Source organism: Melospiza melodia, chromosome 9, assembly GCF_035770615.1.
Source record: "Melospiza melodia melodia isolate bMelMel2 chromosome 9, bMelMel2.pri, whole genome shotgun sequence".
In the NCBI taxonomy this organism is placed as follows: domain Eukaryota; kingdom Metazoa; phylum Chordata; class Aves; order Passeriformes; family Passerellidae; genus Melospiza; species Melospiza melodia.
The window spans coordinates 25,471,247-25,497,497 of record NC_086202.1 but is presented as its reverse complement, the minus strand read 5'-3'; the positions used below and the strand labels follow the sequence as shown (position 1 = coordinate 25,497,497).

The 26,251-nt window shown below is 41.3% G+C and overlaps 1 protein-coding gene across 3 annotated transcripts in view; it reads right to left on the bottom strand.

Annotated features, from left to right (window-relative positions):
- NRG3 (neuregulin 3) overlaps window positions 1–26,251 on the bottom strand; it is a 455,991-nt gene that overhangs the window by 312,353 nt on the left and 117,387 nt on the right. For 2 of the 3 annotated variants that reach the window (XM_063163927.1, XM_063163928.1), the window contains exon 1: window positions 24,396–25,098. The exons of the other annotated variant lie outside the window; for it this stretch is intronic. In XM_063163927.1, the coding sequence (XP_063019997.1) occupies window positions 24,396–25,098 (703 nt within the window). Of the gene's footprint in view, window positions 1–24,395; window positions 25,099–26,251 lie in introns of those variants that run through there. 3 annotated transcript variants of the gene reach the window in all.

Below are 26,251 nucleotides of genomic sequence, written 5' to 3'. Positions count from 1 at the left end.
CTTATGTCTGAAAAAAAAAAGATTCCCCATTATTTGATACATCATGCAGTGATAGTGAAGAACACTAAGAGACATGTGCACCTTCAGTAGACATTTAAAATATTAATTGCAAAGCACAGCATATTTGGCAAGTCCTTCACTGCTACTTCCACTCAAGTGTAAAACAAGATTACTGTGAATTCTGATGTGCTATAGTCTTTCCACCTCAGGCAATGATCTTAAACCTCATTAGCTGAGGAGGTCTGTGTGGGATCAGGACTGAAAATGTGCAAAGAGTCAAGATTCAGACCTGGAGGATATTTGTACGTGAGAAGAATCCAAGCACGCACACGGAACATTCATCTGCACATCTCTAATCCTCTCATTAGATACAAGAACCTGCACTTTCTTTCAAACACCACAGCAAACACCATGCTGAGGCTGCTCCCCCAAGACTCCTAGAAATCAATTGTTCTGGGTTTTATTTTTTTGGTCTATTAAACTTGATTTTACTTGATACATACACGGATTGACTCTGCACACCCTTTGTCCACTCTAAAGCACTCTCCCCTCTTCTGCAAGGCTGTGTGATGGAATCAAGTGAATCATGCAAAGGCAAAGCCATAAATGAGCTGGAATGGAGATGCTCTCAGAATATTCCAGATCAGACAAGACTTCCTGTCCATTACTACAGTCAGATTACCAGGAGTTAACTTTCCCACATCAGCCTAGCCATGGCTTTGTCCAGAACAGCTGTCACTTGACCTCACCTGTCCTTACCCTGATCACCACATTCATGGGGTTTAACACTAGCAGTCATTCAGAAGCCTTTTGAACCCATGTACAATACCTTGATTAAAAATCCATACCGCTGATTCAGAAAGCTCCTTTTCCAGACACAGAATGTTCTTCTTTGGTGCAAGATACCTAGATCTGCAATTCAAAATTTTCTAACTTTATACCAAGTTATTCAACACATTAGTTACTTATTTGCCAAGATAAATAAATTTTCATTTTTTTTCTGTGGAACACACAGGTTCTCTTTTCTTCTCAATTATTAAAAAAATAGATATATTTTTAGCCTTACTTCCAGCATTCTCTGCCGAATTTAGCTATGATTAGACCTATGCCTTTTTTTAGAATTTCACTGCTGCCAAATAATTTGTAACAAAAACTACAGCAATTCATATTTGCTCCTTTTAGTTTACACTCTGATATCATTTAGCACTTGTCCACTGCCTAACATGCAGTGCTCTCAAGCTTTTGCATTTTTATCTATTTCTGTGCATCCTCATTACTCCCTTGTTGATTAACTTCCCTTTTTAATCACATTTTTTTATTCCAAAGTAGTTTTCTTTCGCGATTAATGAGTTGTATTCTTTGGCACCTAATGAATCAGACTCGCACAGTTCCAATTATCATTGGTGTTCTTGTTTCAGCATTTCCTCCCACTCCATTCTCTCCTAACTGCTTTCAAATTCCCATACATATATTTATATATTAAACTGAGAAATATGCTGTGTTTATTCTGTGGCATTGACTACACTGCGTTTTTTCATACCAAACAAAACTATCATAATCACTTTTAGTTCAGTGATCAGTGGCTTAAAGTAACAGAGGCACAGTGAAATGAGAATCTATGTAAGCTAAGGAAGCTGCTTTTCATAAAACACTAACTAAAGACTTCACATACTCTAAATACCTGTGATATCTTCAGTTTTTTCCTCATTCCCAAAAGGAATAAAAAGAGAGGAATCAGTATGCCAGGAAGTGTGCTGCATTTATTCTGCTAGGAAGTATTCTGCATTTATCCCATGGCAGGATATGGGAGAGGAGAAAATCATGTGGTCCACAAGGAATAACGCCCAACTTGAAAGGCAGGCTGAGAAAAAGGCTTCCCAGGAACAAACTGCTGAGCTGAACTAGAAACAGCTCTTCATCTTTTGAGAGCTGAGATAAAGTCATATGAAGATGTTTCTTGGAAATTCCCCCTATGCATGCTTTCGGCACAAAGTTTGAATTCTTGGCGAAGAATTCTCTCAGCCTTTTGTTTTCTATTTTGAAAAAAAAAATATTGAAAAAGAGAGGGAAAAATAAACAAAAGCAACTAGACAGAAAAGTTTCACTAAGGTAATTGCTCCTCATGTTTTCATAGAGGCACAGGCGTGCTGATATATTTCACAGGATTGTCTGAGGTGGAAGGGACCCAGAAGGATCACCAAGTCCAACTTTTAGGTGAATGGCCCACACAGGGATGGAATCCACAACTTGGTGTTATTGGCATCATGCTCCGACCAGCTGGGCTAATTTTGGGGTCACTGCAAGGGACTTATTTTAATGTGCAGTCAGGAAAAGCTCATTATTACTGAACTAAGCTTCCTGAAGGTTTATTTTAGGTTCTGTGTTCCTCAGCTGCTAGATCCTGCTTTGCAGACATTTAAAATCTAAGTGCATGTTCTGTGGGCAGAGGCTGCACCTCAGTCATGAGGAAAGTAAAATGTGTGTGAACCAGCAGTCAATGACTCAATTTTACAAACATTATGTTGAAAGGTATTATTAATGCCATAATTCCAAAATAATTTACACACACTTATTCCCCCTTCTATGAATGAGGCTTTTAAGTGTTCAAATCACTGCTGAAAATTGGGTAACCTTGAAAAATGTTATTGTGTATACAGTAATAATAGTTTTCCCAAAAGTTGATAAAATACAGATTTAATTATGCAGGTTATGTACATCAGTAACTTGCATGTGAGTAAGCTCTCTGCATAATAATATACACACATAATATATATTGATAATACACAATTGTAATTGAATGCTTGTAATTATTTTCAGGATCAAAGCCCTTATTAAAAATCCAAATTAAAGTGTTATAATGGTAGTAGTCATGACGGACTTGCATGTGGGTATAATGAAATTAAGCCCTGTAATAAGTGGGATGTTTTGCATATACAATTAGATAATCTTAAAAATGATCAGTGTAGGGCTGACAAGTGCTAAAAGAAGAGAGACTAAATTGTGCTATCACTAACAGTCAGTAGGGAAATAAGAAAAATTACTAAATCCAAAGCTTGGTATGCCTCAGAGACATGGTGAACCTAGCAAACGACCAAAGTGATGGAAAACCTGAAGGCATGGGATGGTTGCCTGTCTCTGGGCTAATGGCCTGACACTAATCTCTGGGTAATGACCAGCACACCGGCACAGAGGCTCTGCAGCAAGGAAGGAGCTCCTCCAGCCCAGCTCCCAGCCATCCCAGCACAGAGCACCGTGGAGACCCTGCCTGGCTAAACTGAAACCGCTCCCAAGGTGAACTTGTTTGTTCTCATTCCCCTCACTCTGCAGGCTTCTCATTTTGTTGCTACACTCTGAAGATTTAACAGGTTTTCTTTCAGTATTGCTAGGTCAGCATTAAGGTAATTGAGTAACTACAGCTCAATGGAAACAGGGGTGTGCTTATTAAAAAGTATTTCCAGTGCAGAAGATTGGGACTAACAAATATTCTCAACTGACGTGTTACAGAAAACCTGCAAGGGAAGCTATACACAGCCTGGATTCAGTGTCAGTAATGCAGAAGGCAGAAATATGTCAGAGCATTTGAGCTGTGGTGCCACTGACGCACCACCCTCTCTCCCTGCTGAGGGCCTGGACTTCCATGTCCTATTTAAATCACATGCTCCTCAGCAGCAGGGCTCCCAGATGCTCCGAGTGCGCTACATTTAAAGACCACTTCTGCAAAGAACCTCCACACACGTTTCTCTGCTCCTAGGGACAAAGTAACACTTCCCCAACTCTTATTTCATTTTAACTGAGACAGCAACGACGCCTAGTTTGTGCTTAAGGCCAAATATACTTGCACTAGTACTAACAGCAGATTAATCATTGAATTGCTTTTTTAAAAATGCTATTTCCAGCATTAAGATGCTATAAAAGGTGTCTACCATCAGCAGAGCCACAGCTGAAGTGGCAATACAAAAAAAGAGGGATGTACAGATGAAACAGAAGATTTCAGCCTGCTGCTCTGAGCAGGCTCGTGCTGCAAGAAGCCCAGGGCACGTCCATGGGCATGGGAAGCACCTGGAGCATCCCCCAGGCTGTGGGGGTCAAAAGGCAGGCATGGCCTTTCTGTATCAGAAAATGAACAGAGCTTTTGAAATCTGGGACTGTAAAAACTCATAGAGACACAGGGAAGAAACTACTGACATGGATACCACCAAAGACAGGCACAACCAATGTTTAGATTTGCTTTCTGCCTTAGCAATAGGGATTACTACCTGCTTTTGTGGAAAACAAAGGCTAGAGACACTTAGAGCTACCACTTGGGTATAACCAGTTTGCTTAAGAAGATTATACATTGCAATTTGTTTTAAAATTTCAAGCAAGCATAAGAACATAAACCTATAAACTAAACTAGGTCCACCAGGGAGAAGTGGAGAATTGTTTCTATTCAAGACACACATTGTTACATTCACCCAGATCTTAGGAATTCAGCTTTACTATCTAGTTCATGTTGTATTTCAAAGAGGACCCACCATCAGCATCAGGAAACAAATGAAAGCGCAAGTAAAACAACATCATAAAATCCACAAAAATCATTGCAAATCCCAACTCTATTTGTACAATTTGTCAGGTTCATCCCTGCCAACACTGTGTCACTGCTGCATCCTCCTAAAGGCATGGCAGCACTGCAAACGTTTCTTTTAACAAGAGCAGTCTAGAGCTTTTGTTTGGTAATAAAGTAAAGCTCTTAAGCATTATTACTTAGATAAAAACTTTAAATTGTATAATGGATTATTTTTGTACTACAGAATGGCTTACTTGGTAGTCTCCTGTAATAGTTCGCCCATGCATTAATTTCTTGAATCTATAAAAATGGTGTCTAGGTAATTTTTCCTGTAGCTTTCTTTTAAACATTACTCACTCAACACACACATTTAGTTTCTCCATAAGTTTCTTAGTAAAACCTTTTTTACTTAATCCTGCCTAGTGCAGAGAAACAGCTTCCACAGCTAGATCTTACTAATGGGGATGGAAAAGAGGAGACGTTTTTGTTGTACTCTTCACACGTTTTGGCTATGTTTTTTACCTTTAAAAAGCATGGCTTAAAGTAAATAAATAAATTTTTATTCTTCCATAGGTGGTGAAAATATTGGAACTGAGATATTGGATTATACTCATTTCATGCCATTAACTTTTGAAGGGAAGAACTGTCCCCCAGTCAATACCCAACAGACACGACAGCTACAGTTAAGAAGCAAAGTGCTTAAATTAGATTATAACTATGGGAACACCACTAGATTCAAAATGAGGGCTGAGGCTCCCTCACAAACAATCCTGCACAACTGACAGCTGCACAGCTCTTTTAACTCTGTTTATCTGTAAAAATAAAGCCATTTTATACCATAACTGCTGCTTCTTTGGAAATCGCAATGGAAATATGCTTTGTAATTCTCAGCCAGCAGTAAAATTCAAGGCAACTATTTGCTTTAAGTTCAAATAATAGCAAAATATAGAACAGACTAAGGAAAAAGAAATGAAAAAAAAATTAATATAAGCACAGTCCTCTTTAGCACCTAGGGAGGGCAGGAAACATGAGGAAAAGTAGGCTCCTTTTCTTCAGGCTCTGTTTATCTGGGTATTGATTAGCATGTGTTCTGTCTGCTCAGACATGCTGGGAACACTTTCCTTCACACTGAGCAGTCCAGAAAGGAGCTACTGAAGAAGAATTTGAGGATTAATCAGTGTGTTAATTGAGGTTATCTAGATAATGACAGATGGGAAGAACATACTAAGCAAGTCACTGTGGCAGTCACACTCATCTGTTAAAACCAAAATTAATGGATACACAAACTTAAGTTCACTTGCTCATTGATTTTTATCCAGCTGCAGTGGACTATAAAAGAGCTATCGGGGAAAGTTATCCATTAGCTGTCAGCTCAGAATGCCTTAAGAAGCAATTGCTAATCCTCCAGTGATATCTCACTAAATCCTAATCTCTACAAATTGTTCTTGGAAGAAGCATTAAACTGGTCATCAAACCAGGTTTTTAATGCTTCTTAAGGCTTACTCAACCTGTAACCACTTAGAGATCATGCAAAATACTAAAATATTCAAAAGCAGACAAAAGAAATAAATCAGATGGGTGTTGTCAACTGCACATCTACACCCTCCTGCAGTTTTGTGTAATGTGAAACAAAAACAAAACAGGAAAATTCACCATTATAATAATCAAATAAAACATCCTAGCATTCATACAAATTAAGACACTGCTTTGATTTCAAATCTGCCTCACAATACAATATCCTATTATAAAAGGGTATAAAACACTTATAAACACTTATTAAGAGGTGGAGATAGATTCATTAAAATTTCAGTGCTCTCATATAATTCAAAATAAACAGTAAATAAACACACATTATTTTTCTCACCATATTAAAATCTTGATTGTCTCATCCAGAATTACATTGTGCAACCACTTAAATGGGTACAGCTACACCAGTATGAAGATTATTTAAATTAATAGGTTTTAAGTCTAACAGCATTTTAGGAAATGAGAAAACAGTGGTGGAGCTAGGAAAAAATAGGGAATAAGGATATTGATTTCATTACATAACTGCAAAATTATTAAAATCTTTCTCACATGTAAGTTAAAGGAAGCAAATAATTCTGCTTTCCAGTGCCACAGAAGTGGTTCACTTGAAGACTTTGGATTAGAGTTCTGGAGAGAGCAGAGAGATAAAAAATACTGATTGCAGGTAGTAATCCAGAAAACTCCCAAGTTCTTCAGTTGGGACAGGCACAAGTTATGATGTGTAAGCAGAAATTATCACAGCAACAGAAAAAAAATGGCTGGCAGACATAAAAACAGCAAGACAACCCAAAATAAAAATTAAAACAGCAAATTGATGCAATGGGATTATCTATTCTATCTGTGCCCCTTACAAAGAACAACAGAAGGAGAGTCATATTAGACCTCAGGAAAACTTCCAAACTTTCAATAGGTGAGGATGGCAAAACACTAGAACAGAATGGTCATTGTGGAAGCAAAGGGAAGTTGGAATGCACACCTTCTGTGTTAAGTGCAGTCTTAAGTCAGATCAGTTCTGAAAATAACATTTTTTGTCTATAAAAGACAATTGAGGATGAAGGTTGCACAGTAAAAAATACGTAAGTGGACATACAGATTGGTTGGCAAAAATAATTTTTCAACACACAACATTATAGACCCAAGCTTATCAAATTAACATTTTACCAGCATTCTGCATTTTCAGAGACCATTTTGGGGCAAATTCATTAAGTTCTGAAATATGATTACTTTGTTAAGGAAGTTTTGAAGAGAGTATACGAAAGGTTAAAATGTCACAGAATTCTTCACAAATCTGAAAAAAACTTTAAGTTGTGTCTACTATTTGGTGAAGTACCTCAAGAACTAAAGATAGGCACAGGTTTCTAATAAAGAAAAGGAATGGAGACTAAATCCAGATAACATTTTTTGGCAGTGATAGGAGAACAGGGCTCTGGGATAGATGCAACAGAAATCACTGAATCCTCACATGGATGGACAGCAGGAGCTTTACTGCGTGTGACCTCTGGAAAAACAAATGCACTCATCCATAGAGGAATATGCAACTGCAAATTGAAAAGGATCTCAGTATCCTCATGAACAGAGTATGGTGCTACCTAACATACAATAAGATGTTCTATTTTTCAAACAGAAATAGCTATATTCTCCTTTTAAATACAATATTGTTCTACCTTCTCCTGAATGTTGAGAAATAGTAAGAAAATGCAGAAGGTTTTTTTCTTTCAAATGGCTTTATTCTTCATTTAATTACCTGCTCAGGGGAATAAAGCCACTACAAATTAACTGATCAAAATAAAGCTTAGTTATCTAGGGAACAAAGGCAACCTACTGTATTTCTTAAAGCTCTTTCACAGTGCATTTAAATATTTATTTGAATAATAATTTCTGGAAATAGGCAAGAACATCAAATTCAGAGGCAGAAATCTCAAAAAGGTGTGAAATCATAAAAAGAAATACTCTGGGAAGTTTAAATTATTCTTGAGGAAGCAGAAGAGACTCATAAAGCCCAGACCAGGTATTTTTAACTGAAAAATGGACATCTTTTAAGATCATGGTATAGTGAAGACATCTGTCAGTCAGAATACACGTTCCCTCCACCCAAATTTATTATTCTGTTAGAATTTCAAAGTACCAGATAATGATCTAAAGTGAAGAGAAGCAATTTAAAAAAACAGCTGCATAACTGTTAAAAAATACAATCTTTTCCTTGGTTGAAAATAGAGAGCTGTACCCACAAACTTCCCAAGTGAGAGTGTAGTGGTGTGCATGTGCCAAAGGAGCTACAGATAACCAAGGAGCAGGAGAATTAAAGAGAATCAAGGACCCATCTGTTGAGGACAGGACAGCATGGTTTAAACTCTGGCATGTCTGGGGCCCACACCAGACAAATCCAGCAGCTGTAAACCCCATGTACTCGAAAGGAAAGGAAGCACAAAAGTGGCAGAACACAGGAAACCACATCAGAGCATCACTGGCATTCACTCCAAATGAAGATCTTGAAGGGAAAAACCACCAGGAAACTGATTCTTCATCAGCCTGTTCTGACTGCTCCCCAGCCAACAAAATGTTGTTTATTTGGAGCCACAGCTCTCCTGTGGTCATGGTCAGGCACAAGTGAACTGGAAAGAACCACAAAGAAGAACTCGCTTATTGGAAGGGCTACATTTGTAACTACACAAATTCATCTCCTTAGCGCCCTGCAGGGCTTAGGAAAATGCCACATTTAGGCAAAATGGCCATGCCAAGAATGCAAATTAAGGAATTGCAAGATACAATTAGGAACATATATCAGTATCACTATAAGAAAATACAAATTTCTAGGAATGATTTTCAAATATTTTATTCCCATGTGTAACAGAAAATACACTCTTGTTGTGTGAGATTATTTAAAAATTAGTCACTTCAATGCAGTGACCATGGGAAAACTCTGTCAGACAGGAATTTGCACATTGCTAAAGGAGAAACAAGTTTTCAAACTCTTCCTGACAAAATCAGGAAAGACTCAGGAGAGAGTGGATAACTTGACAACTTTCTACCTGATTGATGCAAGCAAATACAGAAAATTCTACTCCACTGTGGCCACTTAAAAGATCACAGAACACAGTAAATGGGAAAATGTGATTGTATTCTTGTAGTCTATTATTTTGTTGTTTCTAGCAGCAATACCTGCTTCTTGGAACAGCAGGAAAAGGATATCAGGCAATCAGTTTTGACTCAGTTCTCACAGAAAAACAGAAGCTAATTCAAAAGATGAGAGTATGATGCAGCTCAGTTATGACAGAAAAGAGGGGATGACAAGAAAAATCACAGCCATTTCAAAAACAAGTAAAGCTTTTCAAAATATTTAGGAAGTTGGAAAAAAAAAGGAAGGAAATTAAATGGAAGTGAAAAGTCTAAGAATATAAAATATAATCACTTCAAATAAGATTGTAATATAACAGGGAGGGAATGGAGTTCTTCCTCTCTCTGAAAGCAAGAGAACACTACAGGGGAAGAGAGCAAGTTAGATGACAACACATCCTTTCTAAAATAAAATCTATCCTGAGCAAATGATTCAGAAAACCAAGAGAATTTTAAAAGCTATTAGGTAAAGGCAATAAATAAAGCGTTTAAGTGTATCAGTAACAGGAAGCCTAGGAAAGAATCAGATGTTCTACTAAAAGATCAGGCATCAATTATGGATACTGCAGATAAATTACTTCAATGCATTGATCTTTACTGCAGAATATGATGGAGAAACATCTCCTACAAACTTTATATTTCCAGGAGGAACCACTTACAGAGAAAATGAAGTACTTATATAAAAGAAGCATCATGGAAAGATTCTATAAGATTACTTTCTAAAGCTCATTGCAAATTCAAGGGCACTTGCCAAAAAATAAGATATAATCTGAAAAAAACCCCAAAGCCATAACAAATGAATAATCAGAAACAGATGAGAAACTATGCCTCTGACTCTCACAAAGGTGAGCCAAAATATCCCAAATATTTCTCTCTCTAAAGAGTTTAGTTAGATTTTCTTATAGTAGAAAAGATCCATAAGAACTAAGCAAGTTATGAATACAATCAAGTTATTATCTGCTTAATAGAAAACAAATATCAAATTTGTATTTTGCAGTTGCCTATATCATTTCTTCCATCCTAATCAGCAAGTGGCAGAGAAATGAAAACTGAGGAGAGACACCTGGAACTTGTCAAGAAACAAACAGAACACAATGCCATCACTGGACTTCCACAGGAACTTCAAAAGACATTCTGAATTCAGGATTATTTTCTTATTACATGGAATTTTAAAAGACATGGCTGCCCTTCATAATAACTTTTTTTTTTTTTTTTAAACAGCATTTTGGGTTAAATAGTACTAAAAGGATATAAGAATGATGTGAGCACCCTTAAGGTGCACACAGCCTTCTGGGGACAATTCCCTGTCCATTGAGACACATGAGAGCCTTTCAGCAGGCTCCAGAGTGGAGGGACACAGCACGCTCAGGCGATGAGGATGATGACAGTAAAATGTTCATTCAACACAGACTGCAGAGGCAGCACAAAACAACAGGCTCAACTGGCTAAGAAATCTTTTTGTTTGGGAAATTGAAAAGATGTGCTGAAATATCCCACCACATTTGGAGTTCTTTCTCTAGTCCATATGAATTCTTTCTCTTTGGCAGTACCACCCATTCCAGGAGAATCCCTGGGAGAATCCCACAGGCTCCTGGGCCAAAGAGCACCACAGGAAGCGTTCCCAGACTGTATCACCTGATGGTGGGCACAGCACATCATCCTGGGGCAATTTCCTCCTTAGCTCTTCAATAATTCACTTGCTGGCAGGAGCCTTATCATAATAAATTGGGCCTAAGAGAAAGCACACTAAATAGTCACAATACAAACAGTTCCAATGGCTTTTCCGATCTCCTGAGCTTCCAAATCTGTCTCTCTCATTTCCTCTCAGCACAAGACCTCTGCTCCTACCTCTACTGTCCTGCTTGCTGGGTATTTCTGGAAGAATCAGCCCAGAACACTGAAAAGGGCATTCACCACTTCACTGCATCAGTAAAGCACAGTAGCACAGAAAACATTAAAAAAATGGAATTAAAAAAGACAGCTTCTGCTAGGTTTATTATAGACACACCCTATGAATAACACATCACTTGGGAATAGCTGCTACATGTCTCTCTTTAAAAGGTTCTAGAGAACCCACCAATGAAACTTCTACATAGTTATAAAGGCTTATGCTTTGAGAAGCTAAGATTTGAAAAACAAATACAGCAGAATATTTTAGATTTCACACCTATTGCAAGTTGAACCCCAACCCTACAGGTAATTTTTAAGATGTGCAGTTTGAAATCCTCCTTTGATCACAACCTGATTTCACGTAAAAGTTCCAAATATACCATGTGTTGTCTGTAAAATTCCAAATATACCATGTGTTGTCTGTTTTACAAAACTATCTAAAGTTGTAGAAATCACCTGTTCTGCGATCCCCTCCCCAGTGACCATCCACATAGTCCCACAAACAACTGCTCAGCTCTATGGGAAGTCAGGCATTTGCTAAAGTTGCCCATGATTTACAGAAAGAGTACCTGGAACTTTGGAGAGCTGTATTTATTTTTTGGGGGGGTTTTTTTGTTTGTTTGTTTTTGTTTTTTTTTTTTTTGCACAACAAGACTGACATAACCACTGAGAGTCATGCAAAATATAAAACATAAAAACATTGACAAAACCCTTCTACACAAATTCACAGTACAAGGGCCAGGCACAACTGCTCCAGACCGGCAGAGTTTCAGTGCGTCCCACCTCAGTTCGTCTGCAGGCTTCAGGAGGAGGAAACCTGTAGGAAACCCCAGGAGTGCCTGGGAGCAGACATCCCACCTTGTGGGGCACACACTGAATCCTCTGGTCATACACAGGACGCCAACCTCATTGTTAATATCACAGTTAATACTCTGTTGTTACACCTCCTTGTTTCCAATCCATTTCATTATCCTATTTGCAACTGAAATAGTCTCAGCTCTCCCTTCCAAACACCAGATTGTGCCACTTAATGGCAATTAAATGCCCTCAAGGCATTAAAAAGGCTATTATCAAAACATGTTTTTCAAGCACCAGTGTAAATCATTTCATACAGGCTTTGAAATTCATAATGAGTGAGCCTTCAATGAGAACGTGCGTGTTGGGGTTGTACATCTAGGTGTTAAAACAATATTTATCATCAGTAATAACTAGTGAAATGAAACCTTTCTCTAAAATACTCATTACATGAACATTTTAAGATGTTAACCAGTTTCTGGCCCACCACTAGTAAGTTCCTCTGCTACAGACATTAGTTTTAAACCCCAAACCTCAGAGCAGGAAAAATAAACAAACAAAACACTTAGCAAGATTACATATTTACACTTGAAACCCAAGCATATCAGTTCAAGTTATGAAAAACATTTCAGCTAATTGAAGAAACAACAAACATCTCAAACTTTGTTGACACTGGTATCTCACCACTGGAAGGAGGTCAAAAGAGACACAGTAAAAAAATATTTGCCAATTTTTCTCCAGTTGAGTTGGTTGATTTATTGCAATAACTCTCCCATAAAACTTGTCCATTCTCCATCTGAGATTCCCTCTAATAAATGCATTTTTGTTAGATTTTTTTTAAGAGATCAGCATAGTTACACTTCATAAAAGTCAGCTATGAGCAAATGGAGAACAACAGACTAGGCTAAGCAAGTCTCTCCTTTGCAACTGTTTATTTTAAATGTTAGCTAGAGCCCACTTTTTCTCACTTACCTCATTGGGTTTGGATTTGGATTAGGATCCCACCTACTCAGAGAGCATTTTGACTCTATCTATAGAAGACTACACCATACTGAAAGTGTTTCTTCCTTTTGATGTGAGATATGGTAACAATAACACTTTGGTCCTAAAATATAACAAGACAGTAATATAAAACATAGTAGTTACTAAAATTCCCAGTGACAAGTGATTATAAAGTTAGCTAAAAAGATTTAAATGGGGTTGTCACAATGGCAGGCTTTGGCCTAATGAGTGTCCCAAATTCAGACCTGATTCCACTCACTGCAGGACAAAAATAAAGAATTACTAACTAGACTAAGTGGCTTGCTAGGGTGTCTCACAGACAGCCCTGCCCTCCTGTAGATACAGCCCTGCCATCTGGGGACAGATCCTGGCTATATTTGGAAATACATTTTTAAATTACCCAAAAAAAAAAAAATAGATGCTTCTGTCCCTTCCTCTTTGGACTGTTTAAGTCCAACAGATTTAACTGTCAGAGAATTATTGGAAATTATCAGACACTCAAGCAAAAGAACAACCAAGGACATCAGATACTTTCTGAAATTTGAAGCAAGACATATTTCTTTCTTCTTTTTAGAATATTCATTAATACACACCTTGCTTCCCGTCTGTACCTCTTCACCATGTCTTTATTTCACAAATAAGAAAAGCTGAGCTTGAGGGAAAGGAAGGGACAACTCCTGGCCTCCTGAGTTTCAGTAACCAAGTCTCAGATCTTTTACTGTCACTGAGGTTTTAACAACTTTTTGGATGAGTAGCAGGCAAGCCAGATAAACCAGTGAGAAGCAGCCGTCCCTGCTAAAGGCACTTTTTCCTGGTGGAAGGGGGAACTGAGGGTGATTTTGGCCGAGCTGCAGCAGCAGAGGGCAGAGCCCAGGGCAGGCAGGGCAGTGTGGCTCACCCACACCTGGCACTGCCTGCAGGGAAGGATCTGCACCCACACACCCAAGGGATTGCTGCTTCTGCACCCACTGGGGACAGTCACTGTGCTGTGGAGAGCAAGAAATCATTGCACACAGACATGCTGGGGGATCCCTGCTGTTAGCTTTGGGATTTGGGGTTTTTTATCAGCTTCCTTGCCATAACAACTGAAATTGCATATCACATATACTTCATTTAATATCCTCCTGATTTCTTTTATTTATGTTTTGATCATCCCAACCTCTATTTAGGCTGAGTTGAACTGAACTTAGAAGAAATTCATTATGTTTGGACTCTAAACTCCTCTCTATGAAAAGTTGCATGTAAAACATTCAATCTAGTACCTGACTGTGGTGTACCCTGCTTCTCGCTGTGATTCTTACAGAACTGCTGACCTCCACCTCCCACTGAACATTCAGTTACACATGAGCTCCTCAGATTCCAATTCTGTTCCACAAAAATACAGGAAATTTGTTGTTAAGTAGTATTTGTTAGGAAAAAAGTCAAAGAGTCTATGCTTTCATATAGACTGCATTCACAAACAGGATTAAAAATGTGAAAAAAATATTAAGAGAGTGTTACAATATTTAGGGGTGATTGAAAAATAATCTCTAATTAAATAATACAAATGTAATGTGTCTAATTAATTAGATATAATCTTACAGTATCTTCTTAAAAGCATTTTTAAAAAAAATAAGCTCCCTAATAAACTCACACTGCTTTTAAGCAGCCAAAATTCTCAGTGTGCAAATAAAACATCTCAGAAGCATCATTAATCTTTTGATCACCTAACATACCTCATCCTCACTGTAGGACTCTACCCACCATCATCTCTTTAGTAAGGCATTTTATTGCTATGCCTGTTCAACATGCTTTATTTTCTATAGGTACATCACTGACCACTCAAGTGTTCAGTTAAAATCAAGGCTAAATGTATTTTAATCATTGTAAAATTTAAATAAATACATCACTGACCACTCAAGTGTTCAGTTAAAATCAAGGCTAAGTGTATTTTAATCACTGTAAAATTTAAATAAATATGTGTTCATGGTTCCAAATTACGAAGTGCAAACAAACCAGGAATGAGGAGCTCAGTAGCTCCTCAATCTGTGTGTGTTCAGTTCACATTTATAGATCCACCTCAGAGCAGCAAAGCTGTGGCTGGCTACAAACCCCCTGCATCTGCCAAGGTGACAGAGGACAGCTCTCCAAATGTATGCAAACACAAGGTGCAATCAAGCCTTGTAGTGCACCAAAATACTGGAACCCAGTAAGTGCAAGTGATCTTTTCAGCCACCTATAAAATAACAATTATGGTATCAAACACTTCTCCTCTTAAACATATCCCACACTAGCATTGCAGCTTCACATATTCAGCTTAAACCCAGCCATCCAAGAACTAAAACCTGAGAGAATTTCCCATTGCAGGCAGATACTTCTAAAGCCAATTTCTAATATTAAGTTACTACTCATGCTTTCCATTTCCATCCAAGTAGGGCTCTGTGAAGAACGTGCTCCAGATATGGAAAGGCATCAGGAGCACTTCCTTCCCTTGGTGTGTCTGCAGGGCAGCTCATGGTGACAGGGACAAGGCAGAGGTTGTGCGTCCCCAGCTCAGGCCAGCCTGGACACAGCTCAGCCTGTCACCTCTGCTGCCCACACACCCCCCTTCTTCTGTGAGGCAAGGTGACAGCAAATGTTCACCCTCCCAGTAAAAATGGACTCAGATGTCCTGGGGATGCTGCATTTTCTGTGCTGGTTTTATGATGATGCACATCAAGGTCCTCACAGCTCAGAAGTATAATTTATAAATTGACAGTAAGCAAATACACTTCACACTTGTACTGTCTTTTATACTTAAAAGACAGCATAATTTATAAATTGTTCTGATTTCCAATCTGTATTTTTCTGACCAGCATTTTTTAAGGATGAAAACAAATTACAACCAACGTTATTACACTGAGATACAGCTTATAAATAAGCAGCTGATGCTGTGAAATGTGTGGTATGCTCTATTATAAGAAATAATGAAATAAAGATTGAAATCTAAAAGCAAAAGAAACACAATCTGCTTAAGGAAAAAGTCAATGCTGTATGTATTTATGCATTACTTTAAGCTTTCTAGTTATTACAAAAGAAACCCAAAAAAAACCAAAAAAAAAACCTGCAAGGGGATTGAACTTTTAGCACTATGACCATTATGTATCTGGGCCAGAATTCAGGCTAAAGACTAATGTGGTTTAGCTACTTATGAAATAATTATAAAAGCACCTCTACCCTTCTAAATCAGGAGAACGGACACTCATCAGAATAATCTCCTCAGTAAAGTTCCTGAACCCACTGCCCACTAAACCCTGGCAGGAAAATCACCACACCAGTTCAGTGCAGCTTACCTCTGGGTTTCCAACAAAACCCCTGCTTCTCTTTTGTGAATTCATTCACAGATTGAGCAAGAAAATTAATTTTCTCTCCACACAACATTAGTCTTAAAAAAACCAACCTAATAATGCAACCCCTTTGGAAGACAATTACTGGATTGTTTTTACCAAGTATTATACAATCAATTCCTGGTCAAAGCTTCTGAGATAGCTCAGTACTACTTTAATGACAACCCACTCAGCACTTGTACTGTAATTCACCAGGGGAGAGGAAACAAAGATTCCCCACATTTTTTTTAAATTTTCAATGGTATTACTCAGCCACTTAGCTACAGCTCTGAGGCACCCTGAGCACACTACTGGAAATGCTATTTTCCTACGCACTGAACTGGGAGATAGAAGTAACCATCAGCCTTGCACAACACAGCACAGTTTTCCAGGTTAGCAACACTTTTCAGTGCAACTTTCTTGGTTTTGTTGAAATCTTGATTACATTCAGAAGCAGCACAGCAAATTCAGGCTGAACATTTTCAACCTTCCTTGTCAACCACTTGTAACTGCAGTAAAGGCACACCACCAGCACCCTTCCAGGAGAATAACACACCTTATCTCCATCCCTGCCTTACAAGTTCTGACATCAGTGAGAGTTCTCAGCTCTGGAAAACAGGCTATTTGCTACTAATACCAATTTATTGGTTTGCTATTGCACAGTGCTATAGCCCCTCTATCTGGTAACAGCCAGCAATCAAGGCTCAGTTCTTGCTGAACTAGAATCTTGAATTTTTACAGGAATGACACTGTGAAAGGAACAATGTAAAGTTTATTGCATATTTTGGTTTCAGAAAATAATAAATATTAAAATACATCTTGCCATCCCTAAAATTTTAGAAAGCATTTTCTATCTATAAGCTTCATGAAAAAGTCAATTTTGGCATTGAAGCTAAGAACATAATACAGAGAAAAACAACAAAACCAGAGATTTTCTCAAGAATAATGAAAAACAAAAATCAGGAAAAGAAATAGTTTAAAAGTGATGTATAAAAAATGACACATGACCCACGTGTCTTGTCACAGTCTACAGCTAAGCAACTGCAGTGCTCCAGAACACAAAGATTTTACTACAGAACTGACTTCAGGCAAAGGGTAAACAGGATAATGATGTATTTTTCAAGGCAGTGCTAAGAATACACACACACACACAAAGAAAATGTTCTAATGGAAACTCAGTTCTAATAAGCACATTTAAATAACATTGGCAGTTTTTAAAAAGCTGATGTACATTTACTCACACAGGCATGTTTTGTAAGCACTCACGCTGCAATCTAAGACAGACGAACACATTTAATCACACAGATGTTCACATAAATTGGCCCTGATTCTGCAGATCCACAGTTCCACAAAACACAAGATGCATCACTAGCACACCCTAAACTGGGCCTATAATGTTTGCAAAACTTGGCCATACAGCAATCTCCTCATAAAAAATGAAAGACTATAAACTACATTGTTCAGCACAACATCTACACAAAATACTATCAGGATATTTATTCCTCGATGCTTTAATATAAGAGTTCCACCATGCCTCTGTGAAAGGTCTGAATTTTCATACAAGCTAAAATACTGGTTAATATTTCTTTGAAGAGCACCTGCCACGCTGCACTGCTAATGTGCATCTTTCCTATCAGAGGAAAATACCAGTGGCAGGTGTGGATGGGACACAACTGTAGAATTGCCAAGAGATTATTTCAAATTTTAAAACAAAAAAAGAAAAGCCATAAACCCAAAGACAAACAAACAAAAAGACGTTAAAGTAAAAAGAAGAGATTTTGTAGGTTTCTGGGTTGATTTTGCAGGGGCCAAAGCAGAATTCAGGTAATCCAAACCAAAGCTTCAGTTTATCTTTTTACCCAGTTATATTTTTATTGGACACTGAGCCTTTTCAATACTACCTGTGCTTTCCTCAAATGTTTAACTCCTGCAAAAATAAATAAAATCTCTCTGAGGAAAAAATGTAAATCAATTTGGACTTAAAAATTGGTTGCTCAACATGATAGGAAGAGAATTACCTTTGAAGCTGAATAGCTTATCTCCTACAGTCAGCAGTCAACATATCACAGCAAAAAAAATTTTAAAAATAAAGGAATCGGGAATAATGTCTTTTAAAAAAGACCTGGAAGTCATGGGATCCTCCTATTGAAATGCTACAGGAGAAACACAACTTTGGAAATCCAAAATACTGGTCTTAGAGGACAGAAGAGACAGAATACTGGAATAATTATTTTATATATTTATTTTAAACATTACTGGGGTAATATTAAGTACCTTGAAAAACAGAAGCAACCATTTAAACAGTTCGCAATAATTACTTAGTTAATATATTCTTCTCTGCTACCTCCAAATTTTACCAAGAAGAGTTAATCCAATTAAGCACTTCTTCCATGAAAAGGACACAGAAATTTGTAAGTGCAGTTGCTATTTTAATTTTCCTCGTGGCTGCTTTATTCTATTTCTTCCTCATGAAGGCATTCTACCAAGGGGCCCCAGAAACCTGTGTGACAAAAAGCAGAAGCCCATTCAAGAAGCACTTGCCCACTTGTGTACATTTACTTTCTCTGTGCTACCTAGAGGCCACCTGAATGTTTATCCTCTGTCTTGCCCAGGTGTGAAATGCCCTCTCTCCAGTGAAATGCACTTTACTGAGTGGAGTGAGATTAGACATGAGGGGGAAGGTTAAAGTAAGAAAGCAGGTTTCTGAGCTGTCCACCTTGGAAATTCAGTTAGCCATGAGAAAACACAGTCCTAGTTTTGATCTGAAGCACAGCTGTCCCATTAAATGACACTTCCAACCCTCACCATACTGAAGGAACAGTCCCTAGGAGAAAGAAAACATCTCAAAAACACAAAGTATTTCATTGTTTCTCCTGTGTTTTGAGTACTCTTGTAATGCAAAATAATAATAAAAAAGTACTTGTGCTTAATAGTAACAGATACTACAAACCCCTTCCATGCAGCAGAACTGAAAGAGACTTCCACATTTAAACAGATGCACTTCAGCTTGGCACTCAGTCTAACCAGCTCCAATGAAACCTCTGGGTTTCTCTTGTGAACTGCACTGACTGGACAAGCACCAGGACCAAAGCAGCCAAAGGCTGATCCTGGGGTTACTACAGGCTTTGAGATCCTGACTCTCCCCCAAAACTGGGCAAATGCACAAATCCATGCTTGTATTGAGTGCCTGCACGCACACACGCACAGTACTGCAAAGTTGCTCAAACACAGAGAAGCTCAAAAAGAAACCTACTAGGCTGAGAGACAAACAAGCCTCTGCTTTTAACGAATTTATTTATATATGCTTGTGACCAAGCCATCCCACATGATTTTACTAGGCACTTCTCCTTGTGCAGCTTGTTTACAAAACAATCACAGGAGAAATCAACAAAACCAAACACTGGGAGTTTCAGGTACTTCCTGAAAACCATATGGGCTACAAAACTGAAAGTCAAGGCCAAATCCACAGCAATCCATGTGTTTACTGGGCTTTGCCTTCAAAGCAGTGAGTCATTTTATAAATGCACTGTGCAACACTAGACACAATTCTGTAGAGACAGGTCTTTTGCTTTAATTTTTAATTTCCATTTTCTGTGGGTTTAGATAAACCATGAACATTACTTTAGCATAATCCTTTGCAATGAATCAATACACTAATTTAATAATGGTATTCTGTTGTCAACATATAATATATCACATAATGTCCTTGTATAGATGCAAAAAAAAAAAAGCCAAATAAAAATCAACGCTTTGCTTTCACCAGTGATCACAGGTTAAATCAATGTAATGACAAACTATACAGTCCCCAGAAGAATTTCCTTCAGGGTTAAAAATCAGCATGGAATAATTTCAGCCATATCCCTCCCACTCATCATGCCAGTGCTGTGCAAGCTCTTCTAGGTCATAGGATTCCAACAATCACTTTAATGAAGGGAAGAGAGAAGAAATATATCTGAATAGAATCAATGTACATATCTGAGTGGTTTTATTTAAATATTCCACTTCTTTATGAATTCAATGATAGCTGCTCTAGCCCCTAACTATAAAGAAGATTAAAAATCGAAAACAGAATTAAGTCTGGTATCCTCTAACTTAATTGAAACAGATGAAGCAAGTTATAGCTGAGAAATAAAATAAATTACAATAACTTTTACTTCAGTGATGTGGTTGCACATCTGTGTTTGTTATTTTTACCTTGATAGTAGCCTTCCTGTCAACATGTATCTAAAACAGGAAACACATATCTAATCATCTCTGTGATACTGACCGAAGGTATGTGAATAGAAAATAAGTGAGAATGAAGAAGAAACAAATGCTCTTAAAACCCCCAGTTGTTTGTCTCAGTATTCTTTTTCCAACTCAACAGCTTTTGAAGCATTTAGAATTGGTAGATAACTGGCACATTAATCTCAGTTAATGCCAAAGGCACGTGCTCTGCAGTCACGTGCGCTCCCCTCGATTCAATGACAGCTCACACTCGTCATGCCAAGCGTTCACAATCCATGTCATTTGCTGGCAGAAAGCTCCAGAGCTCTGGGAAGAGTAGGTCTGGTTTTACTACGGTTTGGCACCTCCCACAACACCCTCCAGTTGGTGAAAACCCCGCAGTTCCATCTAAGTGTCATCCTTAATGCGAAAAAGATATTTGAGTCAGTGCAAAATAAAACAAACAGCTTTTACCAAAATGTCAGTGCTGGTAGCAGTGCATCTGCCAGATGCTTGTTACTGGGACCCATGCTGTGCATAACAATCAGAGATATGACAAGGATCAACGACTGGACCAGAAAATCTTTAGCAGGAAATCAAAGTATACTCAGACTACCTAAAAAAAAAAAGGGTTGCAATTGGACTTCACAAGATATATTGATTAAGTGTTCTGTAACGTCTCTTTTCTTGGTTACTATGCATTAGTTGAGCCCCACCTGCCTGACCTCAGTTCTCTGCATTAGCCTTTGGTCATATGAACACAAGAGAAACCACAGTGCTATTTCATAGCTGAATTCACACAGGAATTCTTTTAAGTACAGTATCTCAATTCAAGGATAATAACATTACTGAAGAACCCAGAATACCATGAAAAATGCATATTGGAAAAATCAGGGCATGACTCTTTTGAAATGAAACCAATGGCTTGATAAAAATAAAACCTCACTAGCATGTTCCAGGCTGTTGGTTGATTTTTCTTGATCCACAGGCTGGACTATCCTTCTAAATTAGTGATTGACTTTTACACTGAGCACTGGATGGAGAGGCTTAGGCTGAAAAGGCATGGTTCATACGTGATCATGGAAAACACACGCAGGCACAAGATACAGAGAGAGAGATTTGATGAGTAAGTGGCTTTTGCTTAGTCAGAACCTGAAGGATCTTCATCAAGAACTTTCAAAACAGCTAACAGATAGCTTGACTTTGAGTGAAACACAACCAAGAATTATTGTCATTATGCACACCCACAAAAAAAGAGAGATTTCACAACATCTCCTCAGATGAATACACACACAGAGAAAAGGCTTTACCAACACTTATTCAGGTGGGCAATCATCTGGCTTTCTGGAGAAATAACTCCTGTTTTGCCTCCTATTTTCCTAAGTCCTGCTTTGAGCCCATTTTAACATGTTTAAACAATTAAATAAACTACAACACAAACCAGTATAAATAAAGATAGCTGCTTCTTTTCTTAAAAGCTGTGAAATGTTAAACAACCTATGACTCCCACCCACATATGTGCCTTGCCAAGCCAGAGGATGACACAAGGGCATGCACTATTTTGCAGGATGGGGCATGAGATTTATCATGTCAGATTTGTATTCACAAGGTACAACAGGATCCATGACTTTCATTTCAATAGCAGCTGGAACAACGGGCACAGAAGGAACACGCAGCTCATCCTGGCAAATTAGGATGCATTTGTTTAAAAAAAAAAAATCCCTTTCTCACTGAGAGCTGCTAGTGGCAGACACAGATACTTGCTTTGGGGTCACACCATGTCAGCAGTTCACAGCACAAAGACTGCATTTCTCCCTTCTCTCTCCTCAGTGCATACTGCAGCCTCAAAGAATTTTACATGTATCCGTAGAGATGCTCATATGTATCAGGAGAGTACAGCTGTAGGCTTTAAAAAATGTCCATATGCCCTACAAATTCAAATCCTTTTTTATGTAATCTATTTAATCTTCCATTAATGATAATCTCTGCTATCAATGTGCCCAAACAGGGTCAATTTCTGCTGGATTTGCACTTCCAGCATTTCCATCCTATAACTGAGCTACATTTAATGAAGGGAAACACCCTGCTGTAAAAGGTATTAGCAGCCTCCCTAAAACAAAAAATAGTTAGGAAGCTCTGCAACTGCCAGGAACATCTCAAGATTGTGGTTTTTATTCTTCCTTTGTGTGTCTTGCATAGAGGAGAGTCCTGCCAGCTGAACATTATTTATTAATCAGGACATTCCTGCCTTCTATACCTTGTAAGGAGACAGCCTAGAGGGGCGGAAATTGCTGTGGATTTCTCTTACATACCCAACGAGACAGAAAGGGAAGAAAGGAAGAGATTGCAAGGGAGCGTTTAGACCCCGACAGATCCCACCTGGCAAGCCCAGACAGATTCACACACACACACACACACATCACACATCACAGCAGTCTGAAGAACCAGGCAGCATTTCTGGTTGGGAGAATTGAGAGCAGACATATGGAAATCTGGCTTCATTTGCTGCTTTGTTTTTTAAGAAGTGCCCCTATACAGCTCCCCATACCTGAGTGAAACAGGCTGCTTTGAGCTCCACAAAAGATTTTCCTTCTGGTAACTTCCAACTACCTTAGGTTCTACCTACAGAACGTCCAGGCTTGGACACACCTGTAAGGGCTGCTTCTCCCTCAATTACTGTGGCACACACCGGCAAAACGAGTCATTGCCTCGTTACCTCTTCTGATTTAGTGATAGCTTCATTCGTAATCATTGCCAGCCATCCGCCACCTGCACACCCACCCACCCACACATACACATCCAATTTGCTGTTCTTCTCCCAATTTTGTCAATTCACAAGATCAGCTTGCACTGCCTATCCTCTCTGCTCCAGTGCTTATCAACAAATAGATTTAACAGACAAAATAAAGTTCATATTGCATTCCAACAAAATCCTCCAGCAGAACACCCCTACATTAGCATACACAAGGGGAGCCCTGGGCTGTAAAAGGGGTTCAACCAAACTGATGTTCCCAGCAGCAGCAACTAAGAGTTAATGGAGGACACCCGGCTTTTCACTTCCTCTACTGCATCCAAGAAAGCGCAGAATACTATTATACAGTACAATTGAACATTTCACTAAATAGCATGGCACAGAAGTTCTTTTGGCACGGATTGCATTTGTCCTAAGTAACCTTTATGAGAAGCTGAAAGTTGACGCATCCAGGCCAAATGAATTTTCAGCTTTAGCCCGAATCCTTCCGTTTGTGCTTGGGAGGGTGGGAAGAACCAGCCACCAAGCATCAATCGGAGAACTAGCCCCCTCCTCTGCTTAAAAAAAAAATAGTCGGGTACGGCACCACGGTGCTGTGGCTACACACGGGAGCCGGCAGAGCGCAGGGATGGCTCTGCACATCCTTGGGGAGCCCCAGGCTCCGTCCCGGCGGAGCTGGCCGCGGCTCCTTCAGGAGCGGGCACGGAGAGAGCAACCCTGCGGAACCCGCCCTGGTTTCAAGGGAGACGAGCGTGCGGGAAGCCGAACTCCGTCACCAGCAGAGAAGCACATGCACAGCGCAGCCCGCACCTGCTGAGGACCACTCTCTCCACACTGCCCTTTCGGGGGGGTCATCACTGCTCCCACTCGCTCAGACACCCCCCCAGCATCTCCCAAGTACCCTTCACAGACCAGCATAGAAGGGGAAAGGGGGTCTGCATCCCTCCCAAAACCACAACCGAAAAGCATTCTCCTCAAATGGCTGCTCCTGCCTCAACATCCATCACAGAAGCAGGGAACTTGCCGGGGGTAAAAAGGGGGCGCAAGCGGGGAAGGGAGAGAGAAGCGCAAACTTCGGAGCTCTCCGGCTTCCCGCACGGCACGGGAGCGGCACGGCGGCCAGCTCCGAGCGCCGCATCGCCCCGGCCAGCGCCGGGTCCGGACGGGGCGAGGCGCGCAGCGAGCGGCCCGAGGGCGCGGGGCGGCCGGCGACACTTACGGGTTTTGGGGGTCGTGCTGGCCTCCGGCGTGGTGGTGGTCGACTCCTGGAAGGGAGACAGGGTCCAGGACGGCGCCGAGTCGTGGACGTAGATCTTGTAGGAGGAGGTAGCGTGTGCCGCAGTGGGCCAGGCGGGCAGCGGCGGGGTGCTGGGGGCGGCGGGCGGCGGCCGGGCGGCGCGGCCGGCGGTGCCGGTGCCGGGGGGGCCGCTGGCGGGCGGTGCCGTGTGCGGCGGCACGGGGTGCCGGGGCGCGGTGGGCCGCGGGCCGCCCCGCGCAGGGCCGCGGGTGCCGGGGGGCCGCGGGGGAGCCCGGCTCATGGTGGTGAGGCGGGGGCTGACCCGGCTGGGCGGCCGCGGCGTGGCGGCGGCGGTGGTCTCCGCGCCGCGGGGGGGGGCGGTGGGCTTGGAGAGGAAGAAGGGGTCCTGCCCCACGCCCTTGGCGTCCATCAGCTCGGTGGGGACGTACTCCTTGACGGAGCCCACCACGATCCACTTGAGCAGCATGAGGCTGAGCCCCAGCCCGATGAAGCCGATGAAGAGGGGTACCACGCACAGCCACGTCTGCTGCCGGTTCCAGACGATGCAGTCGCTGCAGCGCAGCTCCCGCGGCGGCCCCCCGGCCCCATCCCCGCCCGGGCCCCCCGCCGCAGCCGCCGCCTCCGCCGCCCCGGGCGCCGCGGCACCCGCAGCCCCCTCGCTCATCCTAGGGGCCGTCCGCAGCGCCGCCGCGGCCCCGGGGCATCAGCGCGCCGCGGCTGCCGGCGGCATGCGGCGGAGAGCGGAGGGGAGCGCGGCGCGGTGCGGGCGGGCGGCGGGAGCGCCCCGCTCAGTCACGCCGCCGGCACGGCATGCCCCGCGCCGCGCCGCCCCGCGCAGCCTCCCGCGGCCGCGGAGTCAGCGGGACGGCCGCGCCATCCGCCGGGCGCCCGACTCTGCTGGAGCTGCTCGCTGCAGCCTCGGCGCTCTTCTTCTTGTCCCTCCGCTAGAAGGTTTTTCTTCTCTTTTCCTTTTTTTTTTTTTTTTTTTTCCGGGTAATAAGTCGCAGGGATCAGCCTCCTCGGTTAATTTATTTTTTTATCCCAAGCGTGCGGCTCCGGCGACGCGCAGGTACATTCCTTCACATTCACGCACCTTCTCGCCTCTCCTCTCCCCTCGGGGCTCGGGGGATCCTTTCTTTCCGTCTTTCCTTCCTTCCTTCCCTCCCCCGCCCGCTCGGCTCCTGCCTATGCCCGGCCGCGGCGCAGCAGCATCCCTCGGCGGCTCCGCGGGGAGGCGGCGGCGCAGCGCACCCGCCACTCCGCGGCCCCGCGGCCAACCCGCGGCCGGCGCCGGGCCAGGGAGGCCGATCCGCGGGCGGGGCCCGGGGCAGGAGGCACGGCGAGGCACGGCTCCGCGCAGCTCCTCCGCGCCCGCGCTAAGTCCGGCCCGGCATCAAAACTCCGGCGAGGATTCCCGAAAAAAATTTAAAAAAAATAATAAAGAAAAAAAAAAATTGAATAATCCACACACGCGCAAAAAAAATAAAAATTAAGATGAAACCCTGGAGGGAAGCGGCAGTGACCCAGTCGGCAAAAAAATATACGGATCCGGCAAGTAAATGGGCACGCAAAGGCAGCTCCTGCCAAGCTTGCAGCTTGGGCTCGATTGTGTATTCCTCTGGCAGCGCCGCGGAGGCAGGCGAGCGCGCACCGAGCAAGGCGCCTCCCACCAAAGCCTAATGGTGGTTTCTTAATGCGCACAAGATAAATAAATGATCCAGGCAAACCCCTCGGGAGGGGGTATGCTACGGCAAACGGAGCCTAGGAAAGAAAGGCAAGGAAGGAAAAGGGAAAGAAAAGCAAAAGAAGAGCTGCAG